The 21220-nt window shown below is 44.4% G+C and overlaps 1 protein-coding gene across 1 annotated transcript; it reads left to right on the top strand.

The window, feature by feature from the left end:
- Positions 1-236: 236 nt before the first annotated feature.
- Positions 237-17991, top strand: DCT (dopachrome tautomerase). Its single transcript, XM_050908217.1, is given in 9 exon segments — positions 237-288; positions 291-536; positions 8783-9082; positions 10550-10650; positions 11729-11895; positions 13525-13704; positions 13804-13939; positions 15362-15563; positions 17810-17991. Coding segments are annotated over 9 exon segments (1566 nt in total).
- Positions 17992-21220: the final 3229 nt, after the last annotated feature.

Below are 21220 nucleotides of genomic sequence, written 5' to 3'. Positions count from 1 at the left end.
CCGTGGCTGCTGGGCAGGCACTGCAGAGCCAAAGCACCCGTCTTTTGAACCGCATTCAAGGCAATTAGAGACCAGGATTAAACAAACACCCAACACCAGCATCCTCAGCAGTGAGAGGGATTATCCCGGTTGGCTGGGGCATGCAGCCGTGGCGAGGCCAGGTTGTCCCACGGTGGAGATCTCCCTGCACCGCTCGCTCGGGTCCAGCGGAGAGGCAGAGCCTGCACCCAGCTGTAATGGGCACCCTGAGGTGGCTCTTCTGGGCTGGGCTGGGCTACCTGAGCTGCTGCTGTCCCCCCAGGCACAGGCACAGTTCCCCCGCGCCTGCATGACGGTGGATGCCCTTCGCTTGAAGCGCTGCTGCCCGGCCTTGGGGATGGAGCCAGGCAACATCTGTGGGTCCCTGCAGGGCAGGGGACAGTGTCAGGGGGTGCAGGTGGACACTCAGCCCTGGAGTGGCCCCTACACCCTTCGAAATGTGGATGACCGGGAACGGTGGCCCCTCAAGTTCTTCAACCAGAGCTGTCGGTGCGCAGGTGAGAGGGGTGCTGGGGTGAGGGGACGGGGATGGATGGGTCTGCTGACCTTGCTCCGAAGGCCAGAAACATTCCCGGTGGCGTAAGGCATCAAGAAGGCTTCAAATATTATCAGTTTCCTAAAAATACGGTCATGTTCATGATACTATCAGCACTTTTTCAGAGCAACGGAGCCGAAAAAGCGTTTTCTCTCATGCAAACTTTTGAGTTTTCCTCTTTGCCCCTGGTGTTTTCCCTGTAGCCACCCATCACCTTTCTCCGCAGGGTTTTGGGCATTTCAGTGCTGTGTTCAAACCTCTGTCACCGCTAATCATGGCGCAGTGAACTTGGATCAGTGTGCACTGATCAGAGATTTATTCCTCTTGGAGTAGTACTTTGCAGCACAATATACCCCTGTGCACTGAAAATGTCTGGATGTCTGGCCAGGGTGTTTCCCAGGGTCGTTAACTAAGTCTACAACTCACTTTGTTCCAAAATGGGTCTGTACAGCCACCAAAGAGGCCATCCCGTCCTTTTCCTCCCCATCTCCAGCCGCTCCTTCCCACCTATGACTTTACACGGGCTTCTGTATTCACATGCTGGAGGTGAAACGGATCAGGGACGAGCTGTGCTTGAAGGCTAACCTGGCCAAAAGGATCAGGTTTTAATAAGACCAGTTCACTAGTGCTGGCAGGAGGGAGGGAGTAGGAAGGTGAGGTCAGGGCAGGGTAAGGCAACAGGACCCTTTTTCAGCAGCAGCCCTGATTGACAGAGGGTTAAAATGAGCAGGAACCGCAGCCTCAGCCCCAGGCTGCTTTGCAGGGCTGGCAGGAGATGGTACCAGGAGTCAGGCAAAAGGCACGTCTGAAGCACTGAAGTCACTTGCTAGGCAGATTTCAAATGCAGCCTGGGATTTCTTGTTGGAAAGATGAAGTTGCTTGAATTTTCTAACATGGGAAGAATAGCCTGCTTTCCTTCAACCTGATTCTTAGAACTAGCTGAACTGTTTTGTCTAAAATATACCTTGGCTCTCACTATCAAAAAAGCCCCGATCAATCTGAGAAGGAAGCACTGCAGAAAATTTCAGCCAACGAGGTTAAGTTTTGCCACGCTGTTATCAACTGAAAGCAGAGAGGTAGTGGCAGATGATTTAAATGGATACGTGGCGTTACTGAAGCTCCTCAAAGTAATAACAGCAGACTTTAGAGTATAAATCGGGTTTTATCTCTTCCTTTGACTAGATTTCAAATGCGTGTGTGGAAGTACTTTTCCAGACGCTTTACAAAAAAACCTGGATGTAGGATTTTTTCATTTTAAAGGTTCTTATATACCTCCAAAACTAAAGTCAGGTATCACATACAGGCACAGACCCTGAGTCAGAAGAGCACTGAAGCACATGGGCATACACCAATATTTACGTAGTCTAAGTAATTAGGGCCTCAAAACCTGGGAGTAAATTGAAGAGCAGTGTAGACGGACATGGTCTGCATAGGCAGACATTAATTTGCTTGTCCAAGTAGAGGTAAGCACCAGTATTTGATATTTGCAGGGCTGGGTCCCAAGTTACGTGACCAGAATGTAGTGTCCTTTCATTTAGCCTTACTTCTGCTGAGCTGTCCGCTCTCCTCAGCTCTTTAAATCTGGTTTCTTTCACTGCGTTTTTATTTCACTTGTATTCCTCTTTCTCCTTGCAGTCTTTATTTTCTAAATATACCAGTGATAAAATGTGAAGGTGGAAGGCATGCTTAAGGATGATTTTCAGAAAGGTTTCCTGGGCTCTACTCTGCTTGATGCTGCATGCAAAGGTATTTCTAGGAGAACGTGAAGAAGTTCACAACTGCATGGGATTTGATTAGATCTGATGCTTTTACAACGCTGATGATTGTGTGTCTGTGTCTATTTGTATTTTGTTTTATTTTTTTTACCCTGTTTTATACACCAGTTGGCTGTCTGCACACCAGAGTTTTAAGTGGGGTGATGTGTGGTCTTTATTAGGCATCTAGGGCTATGGTACCTATGGTAGGTAACATAAATTAAATATCCTCATTCAAAGGTACACGGAACAGTGCACATCTCTACTATTAAGGTATCTTATTTTCCAAGTGAATGTTACGTGCAAACTGCCTATTTGAAATGGTTCCTGGCTTGTGCAAACTCCAACCCATGCCAAGGCTCTTTCTAGCGTTTTAGCAATATAAACGGTCGTGTTCCAGTGCTGTCTTGGCACTGTTTAATTTACAGTTTAGACATGGTGTAAACGATAAGCTATGGGAACTCCAATTGCCATGTAGCTGATTTTATTTGGTTAGTGCCATTTAAACGTGTCACATATAGCTGATGGCTGTACGGTAGGAAATCTGGAGAAGCTGTGAGGAACAGGGGCCAGGATTTTCCAAAAGGGGGATTCTGGAGCTCTCACAATAAATTAATCCGTTTGAGCTTTCTGCTAAAAACTTAAAAGCTAAGGATAAAAGGAACTCTGAAAATTTGGCCTTTTGTTGTAGCTGTTCACTGAGGAAAAATGTCTTAAAATCATATCCATCCAGTCTGGGTGCTGAATATTTCGGGGGGGGGGGGGGGGGGAAGAAGAAGAAAATCCCAACACAAACAAATATTGATAAGTGGTTATTGTGGGGTCAGAGTATTTTTATATTTTTTCTCAAATTAACGTAAATTTTCTAAGGAAAATTAAAAAAAACCCCATTTCCATTTCTAGGCTTTAGCAGATAATATGCATTAGTCTTTCTTTAAATGGGGACAAATATAACAGAATAAGATTAGTACAACAGAAAGATCCAGCTTTACTTCCCACTTTTTGTACAAAGAGCCGTGGTCAAAAAGACAATTGTAAGTCTGTTGTCAGGATGCTGCTTGCTGCATGTTTCACTCAACGTGTGGGTGGCAGCAAAAATATCTTCTCTAGAAAAAAGATGTGGTTATGGCATGAATGTAGCTGGGAGGTAGCAAAGAGTTTTTAGTTCCTGTCTAATTTCAGTTTTGAATCCATTGTATGTGTTCTACAATTGGTTTGGGTGCACCTAATATTAATTCAATTTATATAAATTCTTAAACTGAAATGACCTGATGACAGTTCCTGACAGCGTGCAGTACTATGTGAAGGGGAATATGGTAATTTGTTTTTCAATAAGGTGTATTTGTTGAATTAGACAAAATATTGGATGCAGTAGTCTAACCCTGAAAATTGACATTTGTAGCTAATTACACAACAAAGCAGTATTTCAGTGGGATAGTTAAATTTATTTTAGAAGAATACTGTTTTAGGAGACTTACGACCTAAATGCTATTTTGAGTTCTAAAGAATAAAATTGTGCTAATGGGATACAGATCTGGTATAGCATTTTAAAAACTCAGTACAGAAGATTATTGTGAAAAAACCACTGCAATCAGTCATGTGGTTGCTAGTACAGATTTTGACAGTGATTAAACAATGACATAGTTTGAGTTCACTGAGGAGTTAAACATAATTCTAATTAATTTTTTTTCCTGCCACTTTCTAATGTTGACATGTGGACATGTGCTGAACATTACTCTATTTTTTTTTTCCATAAAGTTTTTTGAGAAAAAAAAATTAAATCTTTTCACATTCCTATGCAATATATAATGAAGCTGGGGACAGAAGGTTTAAATTCTATTGTTTAGCTGTAAGCAAATTGCCAGTTAAGCCATGTAGCTGACATGATGGCCCTCCCATTAGGTGAAAATGAGCTTTTGAAGTAGTTATAAAACACACTGCATTCACTTATTGTAGGGCAATGTGGCTGTGGGATAATACTAAATTATGATTTATTTATATTTATTTTTATATTTATATTATAAATTATGATTTATATAAATTAAGATAATACTACATACCTTGATGACCCTGTTAAAGCCTGTGCTAGATACAGATCTTCCACATCCTACAGCCTAACAGTATGTCCAAATGAAGAGCTAGAAGAGACAGCAGAGCTAACCATTTGTCTCACACGGTAGCAATCCTGATCCTACCCTTGGGATACTGCCGTATGCTGGTGTTTCAAATCTAATGTAACTCCTGTTTTAATGCAATGGCTAAAGAAGTCTGAAAAGGAGTCCTTTCTCCCCATCCGATAAATGATGTGTATCAAGCTGGTCTCTGTGGAAGGAAGAGGCATGGCAGCTGCTCAGATTTCATCTTGGTACAATAAATCTAGGCAGAAGATGGTGAGTGTTGGATGGGTTCCTTTCTACTGAAGAAAAGACACTGAGTTGATGGAGTTATTAATTTGTGTTAGGCTTAGTGTCTGAAGGCCAACCACATGCTATGACTGCTCAGAGGTAGAAAAATCCCTGTCTGTGAGCTCAGGCAATCACTGGTGTTGAGAAGCAGCTACAGTGGTATGTGATAACTGGTGTTAGCATACACCAGTGATGTGTATTAACACATACCAAGTGTCGTGTCATAAGAATTGTCTTTTTCTCAGTGTCATGCCCATGGACTGACCCACTAGAAGTAGCATGGCCATAGTGCCTATAGAAACAGCCAAATTCACCCATCTTGACTGGGAAAGAGCACCGTTAGTGATGGTGAGATTAGGCATAGAAGACGACAGCTCCCAAGGCATGTGGTCCCATCTCCAGACAAAAGGGTTAGTGGGGAAGACACCCCAGATGACTTTTTTTGCCCAGCGGCAGTACAGTGGTCATTCCTGAAAGCAGTGGAACAAGAGGGAAGCATCTGGACCCCATCCATGACATGATCTCCTGTCTGTGTGCCAGAACGACCTCCCACACTGTGTTCTCTAGGAACCACTAGAGGTGAGAATAATTTCCATTGTCCCTGTCACAGCCTCAGAGAGGTGGTACACTGAGTTGCTACGTGTTAGCCACTGAAGGCAAAAAAATGCTAAGGCGTGAATCCTTGCACGTTCCTATGGTGCCTGTGTTCAAAAGGATCTTGAAAGAGTCTCACTGTCTTTCTTACTGAAAATGTCTGCTGTGTGCTATGTCCTGATAATATGAGATTACTTTTCCTGCTCTCCATGAAGTCCACCATCACCAGCGTAGCAGACATTGAAGTTAAGTTCTAAGAGACTGGGATGTACATTTCACAGTGCTATCATGTGGGAAGTTCCACAAAGCAGTAAATGAACTTTCTGAAAACACCAATGCATCATTTCCAGACCAGTGGCCTGGTAGAGTGCTTTAGAAACACATGCTGAAAAAGTGGTTTGGGTGGGACATAAAAAAACCTGGTTCTGAGTACTGCACTCATTCCTGTTTGCAAGGTGGGAAATCCCACAGACCTCCATCAGCTTCTCACCCTTTCAGCTGCTGCATAATGACAGTCCTGTGGTGCATGGAGTCTATTGAAAGAAAATGACAAAAAGCAACTTTCGATTTCATGAAGTGTTGTTGTGTGCATTTCTGACAAGAGAACATTGCCAAATAGACCCGAGGACATTACAAAAATGTCCAACACAACCAGCAGAAATACTGCAGTGTGAAATACCACTTTCCCTGGAGATTGGCTGCTCCTGTTTGCCAGTCTCTTCTTCACTGCAGTCCTCTTTCTCACTCAGTAAAAGCTCATGTCCCATCGAAAAGTGTCTGGTGAAGCGGTGGAAAGGATGGACCCCTTGGATTACTTCCTAGATTAGGTGGTTAAGGGAGAAAATCCTGCAGAGCACCAATTGGATATAATTAGCACCTGCCCAAGGGAAACAGATGAGGAGTCATTGGTCCACCTGGCTCCAGATGCCATACAGGTGAACAGCTTTTTTCCCACGAAGATGACTCATCATTTCAGGCTTTTGCAAATTTTTTTTCATAGCCTGAGGAGGCACATAGAGTATACCTAAAATATGGATGTTGTCCGATAAAATGATCTTGGGCATCAAGAGCTGCTTAGATTCCAAGGACCCTCGCTGAGAGAAGAATAGGCACCATCAGAGCCTCAACAAGTGACTGGTGGAGTCTTGTTCTGGTACCAACACCAGACAGGACAAACCTGGTCCTGCACTAACTTTGGTTCTGTTAGTGCTATGTTACAATGTGATGCTTATCCAACGCTGTGAGTAGATGGGTCATTTGAATTACTTGAAGCGTGACCGCCAATCTCAAAAAAGGTTGTTGACATCTTTTCATGGTTAATTCCTGCTTTGCCCCCTTTCTCTTAAAAAGTATTGAATTGTATCTTTGGGCATGAGGGGGCAACAGCTGCTTTCCAGAAGTTCATGGTCCGTGTACTGAAACTTGTGCAATATATATGGCTTAAGTAGGCAACGTTGCAAGATATTCCTGATATTTGTCATCTGGTCAGTACAGGCTGGAGTATGTGACGGGCCCTAATAGCTAGGCTGAGTTGTCAAGAATGAGCAAGTATACAGATAGTGGAGTACACCAAATTCACAACAGCAATCATGCTCTTCTGATGGGACTCTCAGGATATCGTGATAAAATCAACCTTCCGTGTTGCTTCCCCCCATCTTAATCTCTGCCCTCATCATAATAACATATCCATGCAATCTTCTTTCTTTCATAAAACTATAAGCTACTTGCTTTTTCTGGCATACGTCTTTATCCCCCTAAACCAATGCAGACCCCTGGCTTTGGGTGCCTTCTGTCCTAGCTAGAACATGGCAGCTGAGCCCAGCTGCTCCTACCTGCATCAGGACAAAATGTAAGCCATACACCTGGAAACTGTCCTCATGGTATGTCATCGGGCTGTGCACGATCCAAAACCTAGCTGAAGTCTTCATGCTTGTGGTCCCTAACCTTAGCACTGGTCCTAAGCTTCATGATAGCATGTAAACCTATAGATCTCAGAGCCTCCGAAGTAACCATAAACTCTCCAAACCTACAGTTAAGAGTCCTCATGTCCTCTTGGTAGGTCTCACAGGAGTCTGTCACAAATGTTTAGAGCTCAGCAGCCCTTATCCTAGAGCTAGCCATAAGCTACACAGCCTTCTTGGTAACAGCCCTTGTAACCTTGGGGGTCTTTGAAATTGGCAATAAGCCCTGTAGCCCCTGACAATCTGAAATCTTACTTCAGTGTTCACTGTTGTTCTGCTTATCGACTCAACCCTATAGCCTAGGGAAGTCTGCCCATCCAGGAACACTTCATAAGCCACTTCCCCATCTCTATGTTAGCCCGAAGCCTGTCCTGGGTCTGGCAGCGCCGATACGTGTGCGCAGCAGTGAGGTTTTGTGGCATTTTGGAAGACGATTGGTATGGTGGTTGTGGAGTGAGTGTGTATGTGGGGCTGGAGGGAGGGTGGGGTTAGGGAGTCTCAGTGCAGATTTTGGAGAACTGAATGGAGATCCCAGAGGACCCCTGGTTGCCCCTCTGCTCCCTCCTTCCCCTGGCAGCAATGCCCGCTATCCTGCACCACTGCTACGCCAGCAGCCTGCCTGTGTGTGGGCAGGAGGCAGATGTCCGCTGCAGGAACGGTCGGTTGTTCCCCGTCTCCCCCAGCAAAGGCAAAGCAAGCTGTAGCAGGGCCTTTCTGCTGCTGCTGGCAGTCTGCCACGGTGGGCGAGAGGCCATGCTTAAAGCAAGCTCTGCTTTCCTGGGCTCTTCGACCACATTAGAGGGTCTGAGCTAATAGCCTAGAGTGGACCCGATTACTTGCCTTAGGAACGATGCCAGCAGGGAACGACGCCAGCAGGGAACGACGGTACTGCAGTGTTTCTCAGGCTCTTATTGCAGCACCATTTAATAATGCTTAAAGCGTGACCTGCAGCACCCCTGGTGCTTGTCCTGGATTGTGTTGCATCCCAGATACACTGTTAACAGATGTTAGTTTTTCCTAAGTTTTGTCCTTAAGAGAACTGTTTTGTTTGGGGATTTTTTTCTGTGCTTAAGGATCCACGTGAACCGACCCTTTTTTGGGTTTGATCCTGGAAGTCTGGGAGTACTTGAGAGCCAGTCGAGCAAAGCACTTCATCACGTGCTTAACCTGAAGTGCTCAGCTCTCTGTTCGGTGAGACTCCTCACATGCCTGAGGGCTTCGCAGAGCTCTGAGCACCTTGGGGCGTCAAGCCCATTACCCAGCACTTCACCTCCCCAGCCAGCTGAATGTGATTCTTGGCCCTGCTGTGGCTCTGGGAAGCGAGCCATCCGTCTGGTTAGGCAATTGGCAAAGCTGCCAGTCTGCTCAGCTGCTGTCCCTTCCAGGAACTGGCATCTCTAGGGAAAAAGAGCGCCAATTCTTAATTCTTCTGCATTTCACTGTTAGTTTTCCCTGATTCATAATGTCATGACTGCTCTTTCCCTCTTGATTCAGGAAACTTTGCTGGCTATAACTGTGGTGACTGCAAGTTTGGCTGGACCGGCCCCGAATGCAACGTGAGGAAGCCAGCAGTTGTCAGGAAGGATGTCCACTCCCTGACGGCAGAGGAGAGAGAGCAGTTCTTCGATGCTCTAGATCGTGCAAAGACAACCATTCACCCAGACTATGTAATTGCAACTCAGCACTGGATAAGTTTGCTTGGTCCCACCGGAGAGGAACCGCAGATTGCCAACTGTAGTATTTATAACTACTTTGTTTGGCTTCATTACTACTCAGTCAGAGACACGCTATTAGGTTAGTGCTCTTCTTATCCAACGGGCTCTGCAGGTAAAGAAAAGGGTGAAAAGTATCACTGCTGAACAAAGGTAAGTATGCTTAACAGAGCTGTGCTCCTTCATCGAGCAGCGAGTCCCAGTAGGAGCAGACCTGTGGAGTGAAACAGTTGGTGGTGAGAAGCTGGTGGCCATCCGCAGTCGAGGGGGACATGCTTCAGACCTACTGCGGTCTGGTCCCCCCACCCCGTGGCAGCTGGAGCACACCAGCTGCACTCCTGGTGCATCTTCCGTCTGATGGGGGGTGGTCCGCAGGCTCCACCGCTGGGTGAACTGAAGTGCGGTCAGGCAGTGACTGACTTCACAAAGATGTTCCTAGTCCACAGGACAAGGCAGGTGCAGCAGCAGTGGGAAAGGGGGTCTGCAGTGGTGAAGGCAGAGACCGTGCAGAGACTTTGGGGACCAGAGCGCTACTGCTTTCTGTGGCCTTCAGCAAGTCACTAAGGATGGGATTTGCCTGACTAACCACAGCCAGCTTTTAAAACCAAACCAGGTTAGAGGTTTGGGTATCTAACTCCACACTTTCTCCCAAATCCGGATTCCTAGTCCTTATTGCTCTTCTAGACAGAAGTACCTATGCCAGCCCTATTTTGCAAAGCACAGCTCTTGCAGGAGGAGGCATCAGTATGGCTTTTCTACTTGGCAGTCCTACGTGCAAGCTGAACAGCCCGTATCTACCTCCTTGCTAGAGGGCTTCTGCTACCCTGCAGTGTGTTTTCTTCAGTGTGCCCTTCTAACACTTCCTTTTTGCAGGGCTGAAGGAAGCAGTCTCTGGCCTAGCAAGAGCAAAGGTCCTTCAGGGGACAGGACAGTCATGTGGAAAGGGAAAGAGGCAACTTCTAGTGCTGCTGCAGTGATAAATAAATTCATATGTGGGTTGAAGCTTGCTGCAGTGATAAACAAATCCATACGTGGTTTGAAGCCTCTAGCCTTTGAGTGTCTTAGTTCTCATGTGTAATAACAAGAGCACAATACAAGAAATAACAAGCACAATTTGAAGAAAATTGGCAAAGGACATTGAATTACTGTTGGCAGGTTATGGAAAATGCTGAGGTTCTCTTGATAGATACTTGGTGTAAGTCCTGTGGCTGAGCAAGAGAATGAGATAATGTGGTACATATTAGCAAGGAGCTAAGATTTTAGACAATAAGACAGCTTCTTAAACCCAAAATCCACTGAAGTGATAAGAAATCTTCACAATATCCAACTTTTGGGGGAATGTGAGGTTTTGAGAAGCACTGAAGCGAATATCCACAGAGGAGTTCGTTTCAGTTGTCCCGTGTAAGTGTTGTAGCTTCTGATGTGTGCACTCTTTCCAAAGGTGCATAGCTGCAGTTTTTTAACTCCACTCCAGGCAACAGAAGAAGGTGCTGTCTTTCTCTAGAGCCTCATTTGGTGCCTAAGTGCTTATTTTATCTTCCTTTCGTAGGACCTGGCCGCCCCTTCACAGGTATCGATTTCTCCCATCAAGGACCTGCCTTTGTTACTTGGCATAGGTACCATTTGCTGTTGCTGGAGAGAGACCTGCAGGTTAGCTGAACAGCCTTTCCCTTTCCTCATGCAGCTTCTCTTTTTTGCTACGTGACTTTGTCGAGCCAGCCAAGGGTAAGCTATTTCCTAGGACAGTTTCTTACCCAAACTCCCAGGAGTGTTTGCTCACTGATCCTTTTTTGTTTAAAGTTAAATTAGTGCTTTCAAGATACTGAGGACTGAACAGTTTCTCACTGTGAACAATGATGTGAAGGTTATCATGGAGATTTTTTTCTTCATCTCCACAACAGAGGACAGAAGATGTGAATTAACAGTATTTGTTAATAAAATCAAAGCAACACCCACACGTAAAACTTGGTAACAGATATTTTCTGCTGATATTGAAGATACCCTCCTAACAAAAGCAACTCTAAATATTACCCCCTTTAAATGTGCCATGTTATACATTTAATACATACATATACTTAGCAATACATCTTTTAAAGAAATGTATGTTAACGTGCCCGACGGTCAGTTGCCAAAGCATTAACTCATTTCCATTTGCGTTACTTCTACACTGGCAATGTTACTGTATTTTAACCTTGCAGATCTCTAATGAAAATGGTTGGTATCAAAATAGCTGCAGGATCTTGCTTGCGTGAAATCGTATCTAACAAGCAAGCACAAGCAAATGCACTGTATTTCTCTATTAATACAAGGTCAGATTCTTCCCCAGGGCTAGCCTTTCTGGAGCGAAAGCAAACCACATGCACAATTTTACCCATTACCCACTTACATCACTCAGAACGCCTCTTAGTTGCTTAAGGCTCAATTAATCTCTGCTCCTGCTCTCCTGCCCAGTCTCTTAGTTGGTAGAAAGCCTAACGTGGCCAAAAGAAGCGCAAGCCAACAGTAGAGAAACTAGGGAGAATGTCTTCGCTTGGACTGACTTAACGCCCCAATCTTTCGAAAGGAGTTGGGGCAGCACTATGAAATGCATGTAGTTGAAATGCAGAATGAAAAGCAGAATATCCAGTGAAATATCCAGTGAATACCCAGTGAAACAACTTGCAGGAGTCCCTTTCTTTCTCTTTCCTTTGAAGGTGATTCCCTGCTAACGTGTTTCTGTCCATTGCAGCGACTGATGGGCAACGACTCCTTCGCGCTGCCCTACTGGAACTTTGCCACGGGTAGAAACGAGTGTGACGTCTGCACGGACCAGCTCTTCGGAGCATCGCGGCCGGATGACCCGGGGCTGATCAGCCTGAGCTCCAGGTTCTCCCGGTGGCAAATAGTTTGTAACAGGTCCGAGAATATCTAGGGCAAGCTTGCACACTGATCAAACCTTGCTTTCATTCAGTATTGACAGCACGGGCCGCTCTCTCAGTGTGAGTGAGCAGCAGGAAAAGAGCCAAGACGTCTTTTTTAAAACTGGGAATCATGGTTGGTTTGTGTGTAGATGGTGCTGTGTAAACTTTCCCCCCTTGGTATTATGGTATATATTTTTAAAAGATGATTCTTTTGGTACAGAATTTTAGTTGATTCAGCCAATTTGAGGCTGCCAAAAGTTTGAAGAGTTTGCACGTTGGCAAGTAGCGTTTTAAAGAAGAAATGCCTGCGTGTTGGTTCTCTGTAACAAACACGCAACTGATTTTGGCAGCAGAAACAGAAAACTGTTTTGCTATATAGGAAGCTAGAGGTAGGCTGAAAAATCTGTTCCCTTGTATTGGGTGAGACCTTAACCCTGATACATTTAGTGCAGTTTGGGGATTGACTTCGAAGTGGCTGAGATTTCACATGGAAAACAACACAGCGACAGCAGGAGCTTGCTGCCAGCTCTCTGTAGGCATATACTGATTCGGGTAAGGGCAGGGCTTTGATGGGGGATTTACATGCAGGATTGGGGTGCTACAACATACGATGCTGCCGGTTACAATACCCATATAACATTCTTCTGTCAGCTCCCGGGCAGTGTGCAGTCAGTCAGATGGAGGTACCAAGAGCTCAGGGCTTTTCAAAAGAGTCTCTTTCTCTGGGTACCTAAAGAGCTACTTGAAATTCTAGCTTTAGGCACCAGTTGGCTTTAAATCTTGCCCCTACTTTTTCTCTAAGATAAATAGGGCTTTGTTTTTTCTTGAAAACTGAAGTGAGTAAACTTTTGCCTTGCCCAGAGAAGGGCTTTTGTTGACTTCAGGAGTTTCTGAAAATGCCATTTCATTTCATACTGAATAGCACTGAATTTTTTCACAAGTGTTACACTGTTTTTCTCCTCCTCCTTCCCTCTTTCTCTCCCTGATATAAAGGACTTGCTCCCCATTAGCTAGTGGGCAACCCCTGCAACAGCAGGATGTCCTCCAGGCCCTGAAAAAGGGGATGTAATGCATTGCAGTTGCTTTTCTTCTAAAGGGGATGAAGGATGGAAAGTGAAATCCTGTTTTGTGTCATTCCTTGCATTTTCTCAGCCCACCCCACAGTGGGACTTTCCTGGGTTTTTTTCCTCTTTGTTAGGAGTTAAAAAACTAGTCCTTACTCAGGATTGAAAGTTTGTCAATTCAAAATTCAAACGACTGTTTTAGATTGTCTGGCAAAAACTGTTCTTCCAAAGCCCTTGGGAGGGGAGAAGTTGTGAAGGGAGTTGTGCTTGCCTTTTCTAAAGCATCCTCTCTCTATGGACAACGAGCCTGGTAACTCTTGGTCCAAATGACTGATGGTCCACAGAGGACGCAGAGCCACAGAAAGCCATGGCATGGTGGCAGTCCTTCAATAAATTAAGCTCCCAGGCCACGGGAGGTGACCTGAGATGCCCCAGGAGGTGTCAGTCCCTAACCCCTGCTCTCTCACACGTGCAGCCGAGGCCTCTTTTATACTATGGGAGAAAAAGCCAACAAGTCATCACCTTCCTCTGACTTGCGCCTCTTTCTGTTTCACGCTCAGCTTGGATGACTACAACCGCCTGGTCACGCTGTGCAACGGGAGTGATGAAGGGCCGCTGCGGCGGAGGCCGCCCGGGGGCTCCAGCGAGCAGCTGCCCACCGCGGAGGACGTCAGGAGGTGCCTTTCCCTGCAGGAGTTCGACAGCCCCCCCTTTTTCCGCAATTCCAGTTTCAGTTTCAGGTTTGTCCTTCGGCTCCTCCAGAGCCGGCTGGGTCATGGGTTTTCCGTACGTGCGCATTTGTTACTTGGTTACTTGGTGCTGCTTTTACCCATCCACAGGAATGCGCTGGAGGGCTTCGATAAACCAGACGGAGCCCTTAACTCGCCAATGCTGAGCCTTCATAATTTGGCTCACTCTTTCCTGAATGGGACCAGCATTCTCCCTCATGCAGCCGCCAACGATCCCATCTTTGTGGTATGTCTTTTTCCCCCAGCATGAGCGGCAGTGGCTGTGGCTCAAAGGCACCTATCTCACCAGAGTTTTGCAGAACAGAAGTAAAGTGAATTCCCTAAAAATAAGTCCTTTAAATAGAAAAGGAGAAATCTTTTATCTTTTCTTGAACACTGCCATGCCTGCATGATGGTCAAATAAAGAGGGAAGAAATCTCAGGGTGATTTGTAAAATATAAGTTTCTAGAGAGAAGAGCTGCTATTCTAAGTCATGTTGCCCTGAATCCTTTCATTAGGTGGTATCTAAATTTAATGGCTTATACCAGACAATTTTACAGCAACAAGATAAACTGAAAGCGGGGCTAGTTATTTTAGAGCAGTAGACTGAGTAGTTTGTTTCTTTGTTTCGAAATTCACAGGCTAAAAGGAAGTACATCTAATTTCAGGGTCTCTTGGGAAATAGAAATAACGTGATTTCACTGGTGCGTTGGTACAGTGCTGCACTGCAATGAGCAGCACAAACAGCAATGTGCAAATAAAAAGCCAACAGTTGACTCTGCTTACACATCTTTCTTTCCTAATAAATTCATGCCAATTTCTTTTCCTCTTTGTTAGATTAAACCACAGTGATTATATAGAGAAATTCTAATACAATTAACTTCTTTCTTAACCTTTATTTTAAGTTTGCAATCTTTGGTTGGAGAAATTAGTCCAAATACTTATGTAGTGGTTCTCCAGCTTATTTCCTTAATAATTCTTGAATTCCTACATGAATTTCTTCCTTATACAATGAAATCTTCATTTCACTATGCTGTAATTTTATACGCAAGATTATTTTCTATATTTTCAAAGTTTTTTCCAGGGTTGTAATTAAAAAACATGAGTACATCAGAAATTAATTTGAATTGCCCCAGACATTTGTAATAGTTGTCTGAAACAACTTTCCTGTATTAGTGCTTTATAGACCTATAAACTCACTGGGCAAGACCTGATCAAATTCATGGGTACCTGGAGCTGTGGAGCTGGTGGCACGCTCTAAAATGAGCGTGAAGGAATCAAATTTCCTGCAATTTTCCATACCTGTTCAGAGATGAGAGGGATTAAAATATGTTTGAGAGGTACATTCACCTGAATGATCTCAGTGGGCCCTCACCCGAGAGGATGGACCTGTCCATTCAATGCCAGTTGGTGTTAAACCATCTGGAGAAAGAGCTTATTATGAACAAGCAGCAACAAGGACGTATACAGCAAAATGTCCCATGCAGGAGATCAATTTACGCCATTGTCATGAGCTTTCCTGGCTTCCCATTCTGTAAATCCCACTTAAATTAGATTACCTTCTTCTCTCTCTTTCAAAAGCTGCTGCCACCTTAGGCGAGAGTGTTTTAAATGCTGTTGAGTTCTGAAAGAGCTTAATAAATGTGCGTGCCCATGCCTGGATTTGCAGGTTCTTCACTCCTTTACTGATGCCATCTTTGACGAGTGGATGAAGCGGTTTAACCCCCCTGACAACGCCTGGCCTGAGGAGCTGGCCCCCATCGGTCACAACAGACTGTATAACATGGTCCCTTTTTTCCCTCCTGTGACCAACGACGAGCTCTTCCAAACCGCGGAGCAGCTGGGCTACACCTATGCCATCGACCTGCCAGGTACATCTCAGAGGTGTGGAGGCTGTTCCAGGCCAAGCAATGAGACAGCTCACATTTTCAGTGACACAGACATATGGAAAATAAGGCACCTTTCACAAAACGCATGGGTCTGTTCACCTGCTCACTAGCAATCACATCCTGTAGCACACACAGGTAGTTACAACTCACCAGGTAAGCTGTGGTAACTGCAAGTCTGCACATACTTTGTTCGCTCTGCGGCAAAACGCATCAGCTTGAACTGCTCCAGCATTGACAACGGTGCTCCTTTGGCACTGAGGAGCCTTTGATTTTAGCTCCTGTTCCCAGCACTGTTTATGCCTGTTACAGGATCCTTTAACCTGTCAGAGGTCAGGCACTCTGCCAGGGAGCTCATCTGGCTAACGCCAGTCATTAGAAAATGCTTGCTTTACACAGGGCCCTGAATGATTCTGTACCATGAACCTCATTAGAGATGAACTCCATTAATCTTTGGATACCCTGGAAAGATGTACCTGGGTGTTTTGTGTTATAAAACCCCAGTTTTAAAGATTTTCCATGCCCATAGGTGTGATATGCATTAGGGTTTGTCTATTCGTTTGAAATTACCTTTGACACAAATCAGATAAAGACAAAAAACAAGAAACCAAAGTATTTATGCAAAAAATCCAGAATTTGCAACACGAGTTACAAGTATTTGTGAAAGGTACAAGTGTAAGAAATGCATGAAAAGCATACTTCAGCTGCTTTACCAAAGATTAAATCTGAGCAGTTTCTTTCTCCACCTCGGTATTCCTTTGAGAGGCAGTATGTGCTTATCTAACCTATGTGTCCAGGAATTTCTTCTAAATGCTTACCATATATCTGTGGTTTTAATCTGTGGAGACTGCTTAAAGGTCTATAGACTGCAAAAGATTGAAACCCTTGTCTTCAGGCTGCATTCGTGCAGGGGAGCCCTGACTTGTGGAGACACGCTAGCTGCTTCTGCAGTGCTTTTATCCAGTGTGTCCCCAGAATTTCCCCTGAAAATTTAAACTTCCCCTTTTATGGAGTTTAAGTTTTCCTCCCTCTGGACCACTGTCCCCGCTCCTGCTTTGGAAATGCTGCTGCTCCTTGGGCATGAGGTACCCAGAGAGGAAAAAAGGCAGCTTGTGATTCTGCTGCTTCTCAACTCCCACCTAAATAAATCATTATCGCACTGTGAAGCAGTGTATCTATCCCTATCTGCATGGTCAGTGTTCAGAGAATAAAGTTTTTACATTAAAACCCTTCTCTTTTATCTAAATATATAACTTGCTAATTCTACTTCATGTAACCACATTAGAAATCAACATAGGTAATACATTGCTGGCTCTTACTTGAGAGATGGTAAAGTGGTAAACAATTCATTTTGGGATCTTACTGAATTTGGGCATGATTGCCCTCAACTCTTTTGTTGACAGAGAGTGCAGATTGGGGCACACAACTTTTAGTTGCTTTTATAGTCAGTGTGACATCTCTGTGAGCCATCTGGATTTAAGCCCATATGTCCAAGTACCTTTTAGATACCTTAAATCCTTTTGAGAGTTTTTGTGAATATTTAGTCAAATGTAATTATTGCCATCTCGGTATATGTGGCATTTTTCAAAACAGGACAGCAGGCAGTTGTTGCTTCTGAAAGCATAAATGAAAACACAAAATAAAGTTGTTTAGCCAAGTGGAGCAGGGTTATTATAAGAATAGGCAATATTATCTTAGAAGACAATGATTCCCCAGAAGTCGTTCAAAATCAGAGGATGCGATGTGGAGCTGGTCGGCAGAACCACACTAAGTAGTGTTTTCAGTTAAAAGTTTGACAATAGGCTGCTTTGTGGTCTATAGGAAAATTTGAGGGTTTTCTGTTGACCAAAATAACTTGGAAACAGCTATGCTGAAATGTCATTACAGAAAGAATTGCTTAAATCATTCATAATTTTGGCCAAATTAGATAAGAGAATGGTCTTTTTGTCTTGTTACCATTAATCTTTCCTGTTCTCAACACTTTAATTTGTATGGAAGGTTGAAGTTTAAATTCAGCTGTAGAATTCTCTGGCAGGAAACATCTCTGGCTCTGGTATGTGTTGGTTACACGGTGCATTCCCAGCTTCCCCTGTGGCCAGTGGGTCTCTAAGCCACATCATAACTAAGCCAAGTAATCATAACTAGCAGGCTGTGGGATATTTTCTTTCTTCCATGTGATTTGAGAACTGAAATTATGGGCTGTCCTCACTTCAGACATTTCATATTTCCAGGTTCACTTGAAGGAACCCAAGCGTGGGCTGTCATGGTTGGATCCACAATTGGAGGAGCACTTATAGCTCTGGCCACGCTCGTCCTGCTGCTTGTACTTTTCCAGCACCGAAGGCAGAGAAGAGGTTTTGAACCACTGATGAATGTGAGCTTCAGCCCCAAAAAGTACATGGAAGAGGCCTAGTGCCCTCGCTTTGTTTCTTTGCTTATTCTTGTAGGAAGTGACCTTGATTGCCTTACTGAGATCTTAGCTGAGAATTTATCACACACTCCTTCGGCAGCTGACTACATTGTTCTCATTCAGGTTTTCCTGTTATCTTGTTAATTGTAATATACGAAGTCTCTGGGTACCTATGGGCAAGGCCCAAGACAGGCCAGGCTTTTCTTATTACCAAACATTATCTGGAGTGTGTGACAGTTGTAAGTCATCCTCTATAGATTTAGATCAAGACACCTAAGAATCTAAATAGAAGAAAACCAACTTGAATTACCAAGATAATTTTTCACCTCAATGTGTTTTTGATTTCATTTAGCAGCTCAGAGATGTGCTGAAAGTTATTAACTCTACATATATATTTGAATAACATATTATTTTACAGTTATCAATAAATATTCTGAATAACATAGTCTTTTTTTAAGGTTCAAAATGTTTCATGCTGTTTGATAAAATACTATAGGAACCTCCTGGTTACAATTTATTTCAGAAGCATGATCAATTCCATACGTTATTTCCAATCAAGCTGATGTTAGCAGTAGGTAAACCTCCAAACTCCAATTCTCCTGAAATTTAAGAGCAGGAGTTCCCTGACAGCTAGATATGCACTTGTGTTTTACCTCTGTGTTAGCGACCTGTGACAGAAGTTGAAAATGGTGCTTGTCCTTCTCTGTTTTGGCTCTGCTGCACTGTTTCATGAATTTAGACCTAAATTTCCGAAGTCTGGGACCCAGGACTCAAGAACGAGATAGCTTTCATTACCCAGGTCTGCAGGTAGGGGATCAGGTTTGGATGTGGCACTCCCTAGACCCCATCTTAAACATTCCTTTATACATTCCCTATATATTTGTTTATTTAGACATAGATTTGGACCGTATTTGGGTGGCTCTCCTATGTTATCTTGAGAGATGGTTTTTATACAGCAAATGAAGTCCTGAACGGATCATGTCAGATTTGGTGCATAATATGTTACATTAATGGAGTGCTCAGATTTTGCATTTTGTAAGGTCCTGAGTCTTAGAAAAACTCTGCTTTTGTAGCCTGGAATAAAAAATTCCAATTAGTAACATTTTCTGGTATTTCTTCTAGGCCTGCTCAATATTAGCTGTGCAGACTAGAAAGAAGATCTCAGTAGGTCTTCACATACACTTAGCTTTGAATATGTGTAACTCACAAAACTTACCTCTAAAATACGGACTTTTCGGGACAAAGAAAAGTTATGATTTGCTCACCACATGCTCAGGTAGTCCTTGCTGCGTCAGGTGGACAACGATCTCCTGCTGTTTCTGCTGTTCTGTGGTGCCTTTGGGGGGTCCCAGCGCACTTGTTCCTGGCTCATGCCCAAGATGTCAATGGTTGGAGCACTTTTTGTACAGCCGCTCGGCCCAGTACCCTAGCTCCCAATTCAGGCTGCCTTTTGGTTTTTACTGTGTAGGGACCAGCGTTACTTGGTGCTGAGGACATCAGCTGAGGTCTCCAGAGACCTGGCTTGGGCACGTGTCGCATCAGTTGGACCCTGATCAGTGTCAGTTTGTAGCTAGGTCTGAGGTCCCCACGTGCCCTTCTCAAGGGGGAGATGTCAGCCACTTTCCAGCACTACAAGACTATGAGTCTTCACATGCACCAGTTCCTGCCAAATACTGATTTAGAGAGATGCTGTTGGATGGAGATTGACACCTTTTTGTCCTTCATGTGATGTGAATGACAAAGCTTAGGAGACAGGCTAGGCTGCTACTTCCAAGGGTGAATCAGATTTTTCCTTGGGCTCACAGGACATAGTGTGTGCCTAACTAGCTTCACTACCTTGGAGGTTTGGATACTGCTGTCCCAAGTGTTTGCTTTGCAAGCTGCTCTGGTTATGGGCAAGTGACAGTGGCAGTGGGGTAGAGGAAGGAGAGAGACAGGGGAGAAAGGTAAAAAATGTAGCATAGCAGCTAACGTGTTAGAACTGATTTTGCCTAAGAGCGGGTGGGTAAAACAAGGGAGAGTTGCTCAGTTCTCATTTGTAAGTTGAGAAGAAAGGTGTTTCCTTTCCAGAAGAAAAGCAATGAAGGCATTAGATTGATACTATGCACATAAAAAATGCTAGGGTCAAAGATCTGTGCGTTAGTCTTTCCACTCGCTGGGCCTTAGTTTAATAATTAGGGCTTTAAAACTGTGACTGGTCTTAACAGTTGCTTGTAAAAATCTGGCTGGAGCAAGCTGTATAGAGAACACAGCCTGCCCTCTCGCGGCTTACTGGAAAATTACCTGGTGAGACCAGAAAGCTGTTTTCTCCCTTTTTAAAAAGTACAGTCTTCGTATAGCAACCAAGGAAAGTTGTGTCCTTGGTGAAAGGAAGAAGCGCACGTAAACTTTATATGAAATGCTTAAAAAGAAAGAAAGTTGAGCATAGGCATGTTACAAAACGGTTGGAGGAAATCCTGTAGCAAGTCTGATTGTAAAGGTTGGTTTTACGTGTTTTAATGTTCCACTCATCCCGAACTGCAGAAAAGGCATTTTTTTAATTGCTGGTTTATGCAGGTGTTAGTAAATACCTGCAATCTATTGTTGCATAAATTGTACAGAAGCTATTACTGCCAGGGTGAGATGAAAAGGGACTCTTCTGTCCCATAACTGGAGGCAAAGACTCCCATAGATTCCTAAGCTGAGGGTAACACTGCTGAAAACACACCATCCCCATCTCCACAGAGCCCAGGACACCTTGGGATTTTGGTCCTACATATCAGTGCAAAGCGTGACCTCAGCTCCTGGAGTCAGTATGGGGTGGGGGCATGGAGCGGTGCCCGCTGGGGTGCCCTGTCTTCACGCTGCCGGCAGCGCTGGGCTCAGTGCTGGCACCGAAATGGGGACAGAGAGGGCAGTGCCCACCCGGGAGAGGGGTCACTGGTGCCCATGGACCACCTCTGCCTATCGCTTTTTCCTCTCACATTCATAACTGAGCAGTCACCCAGCCCAGCCCCTGGAGGAAGGATGAGGGACCAGCACATCCATCTCCGTGGTCACTTTTTACTCAAGACACTTTGCTGGCAGATGGGAGGTGCACTCCTGAATGACTTCAAGCTGAGATGGGTGTAATCATCACCATCCCTTCCCTTTAAAATAATTCCTGCTGAATTGGTGCTTTCTTCTGACAAAAGGCTCTGAATCACACAGGAGCATGTAACATGCAGCTGCAAATGAGATGTTTAAGGTCCGG

The sequence above is a fragment of the Gymnogyps californianus genome, chromosome 1 (genome assembly GCF_018139145.2).
Source record: "Gymnogyps californianus isolate 813 chromosome 1, ASM1813914v2, whole genome shotgun sequence".
NCBI classification, from domain to species: Eukaryota; Metazoa; Chordata; class Aves; order Accipitriformes; family Cathartidae; genus Gymnogyps; species Gymnogyps californianus.
Note: the sequence above shows the minus strand (reverse complement) of the source record. Positions and strands in the feature narration are given on the sequence as shown.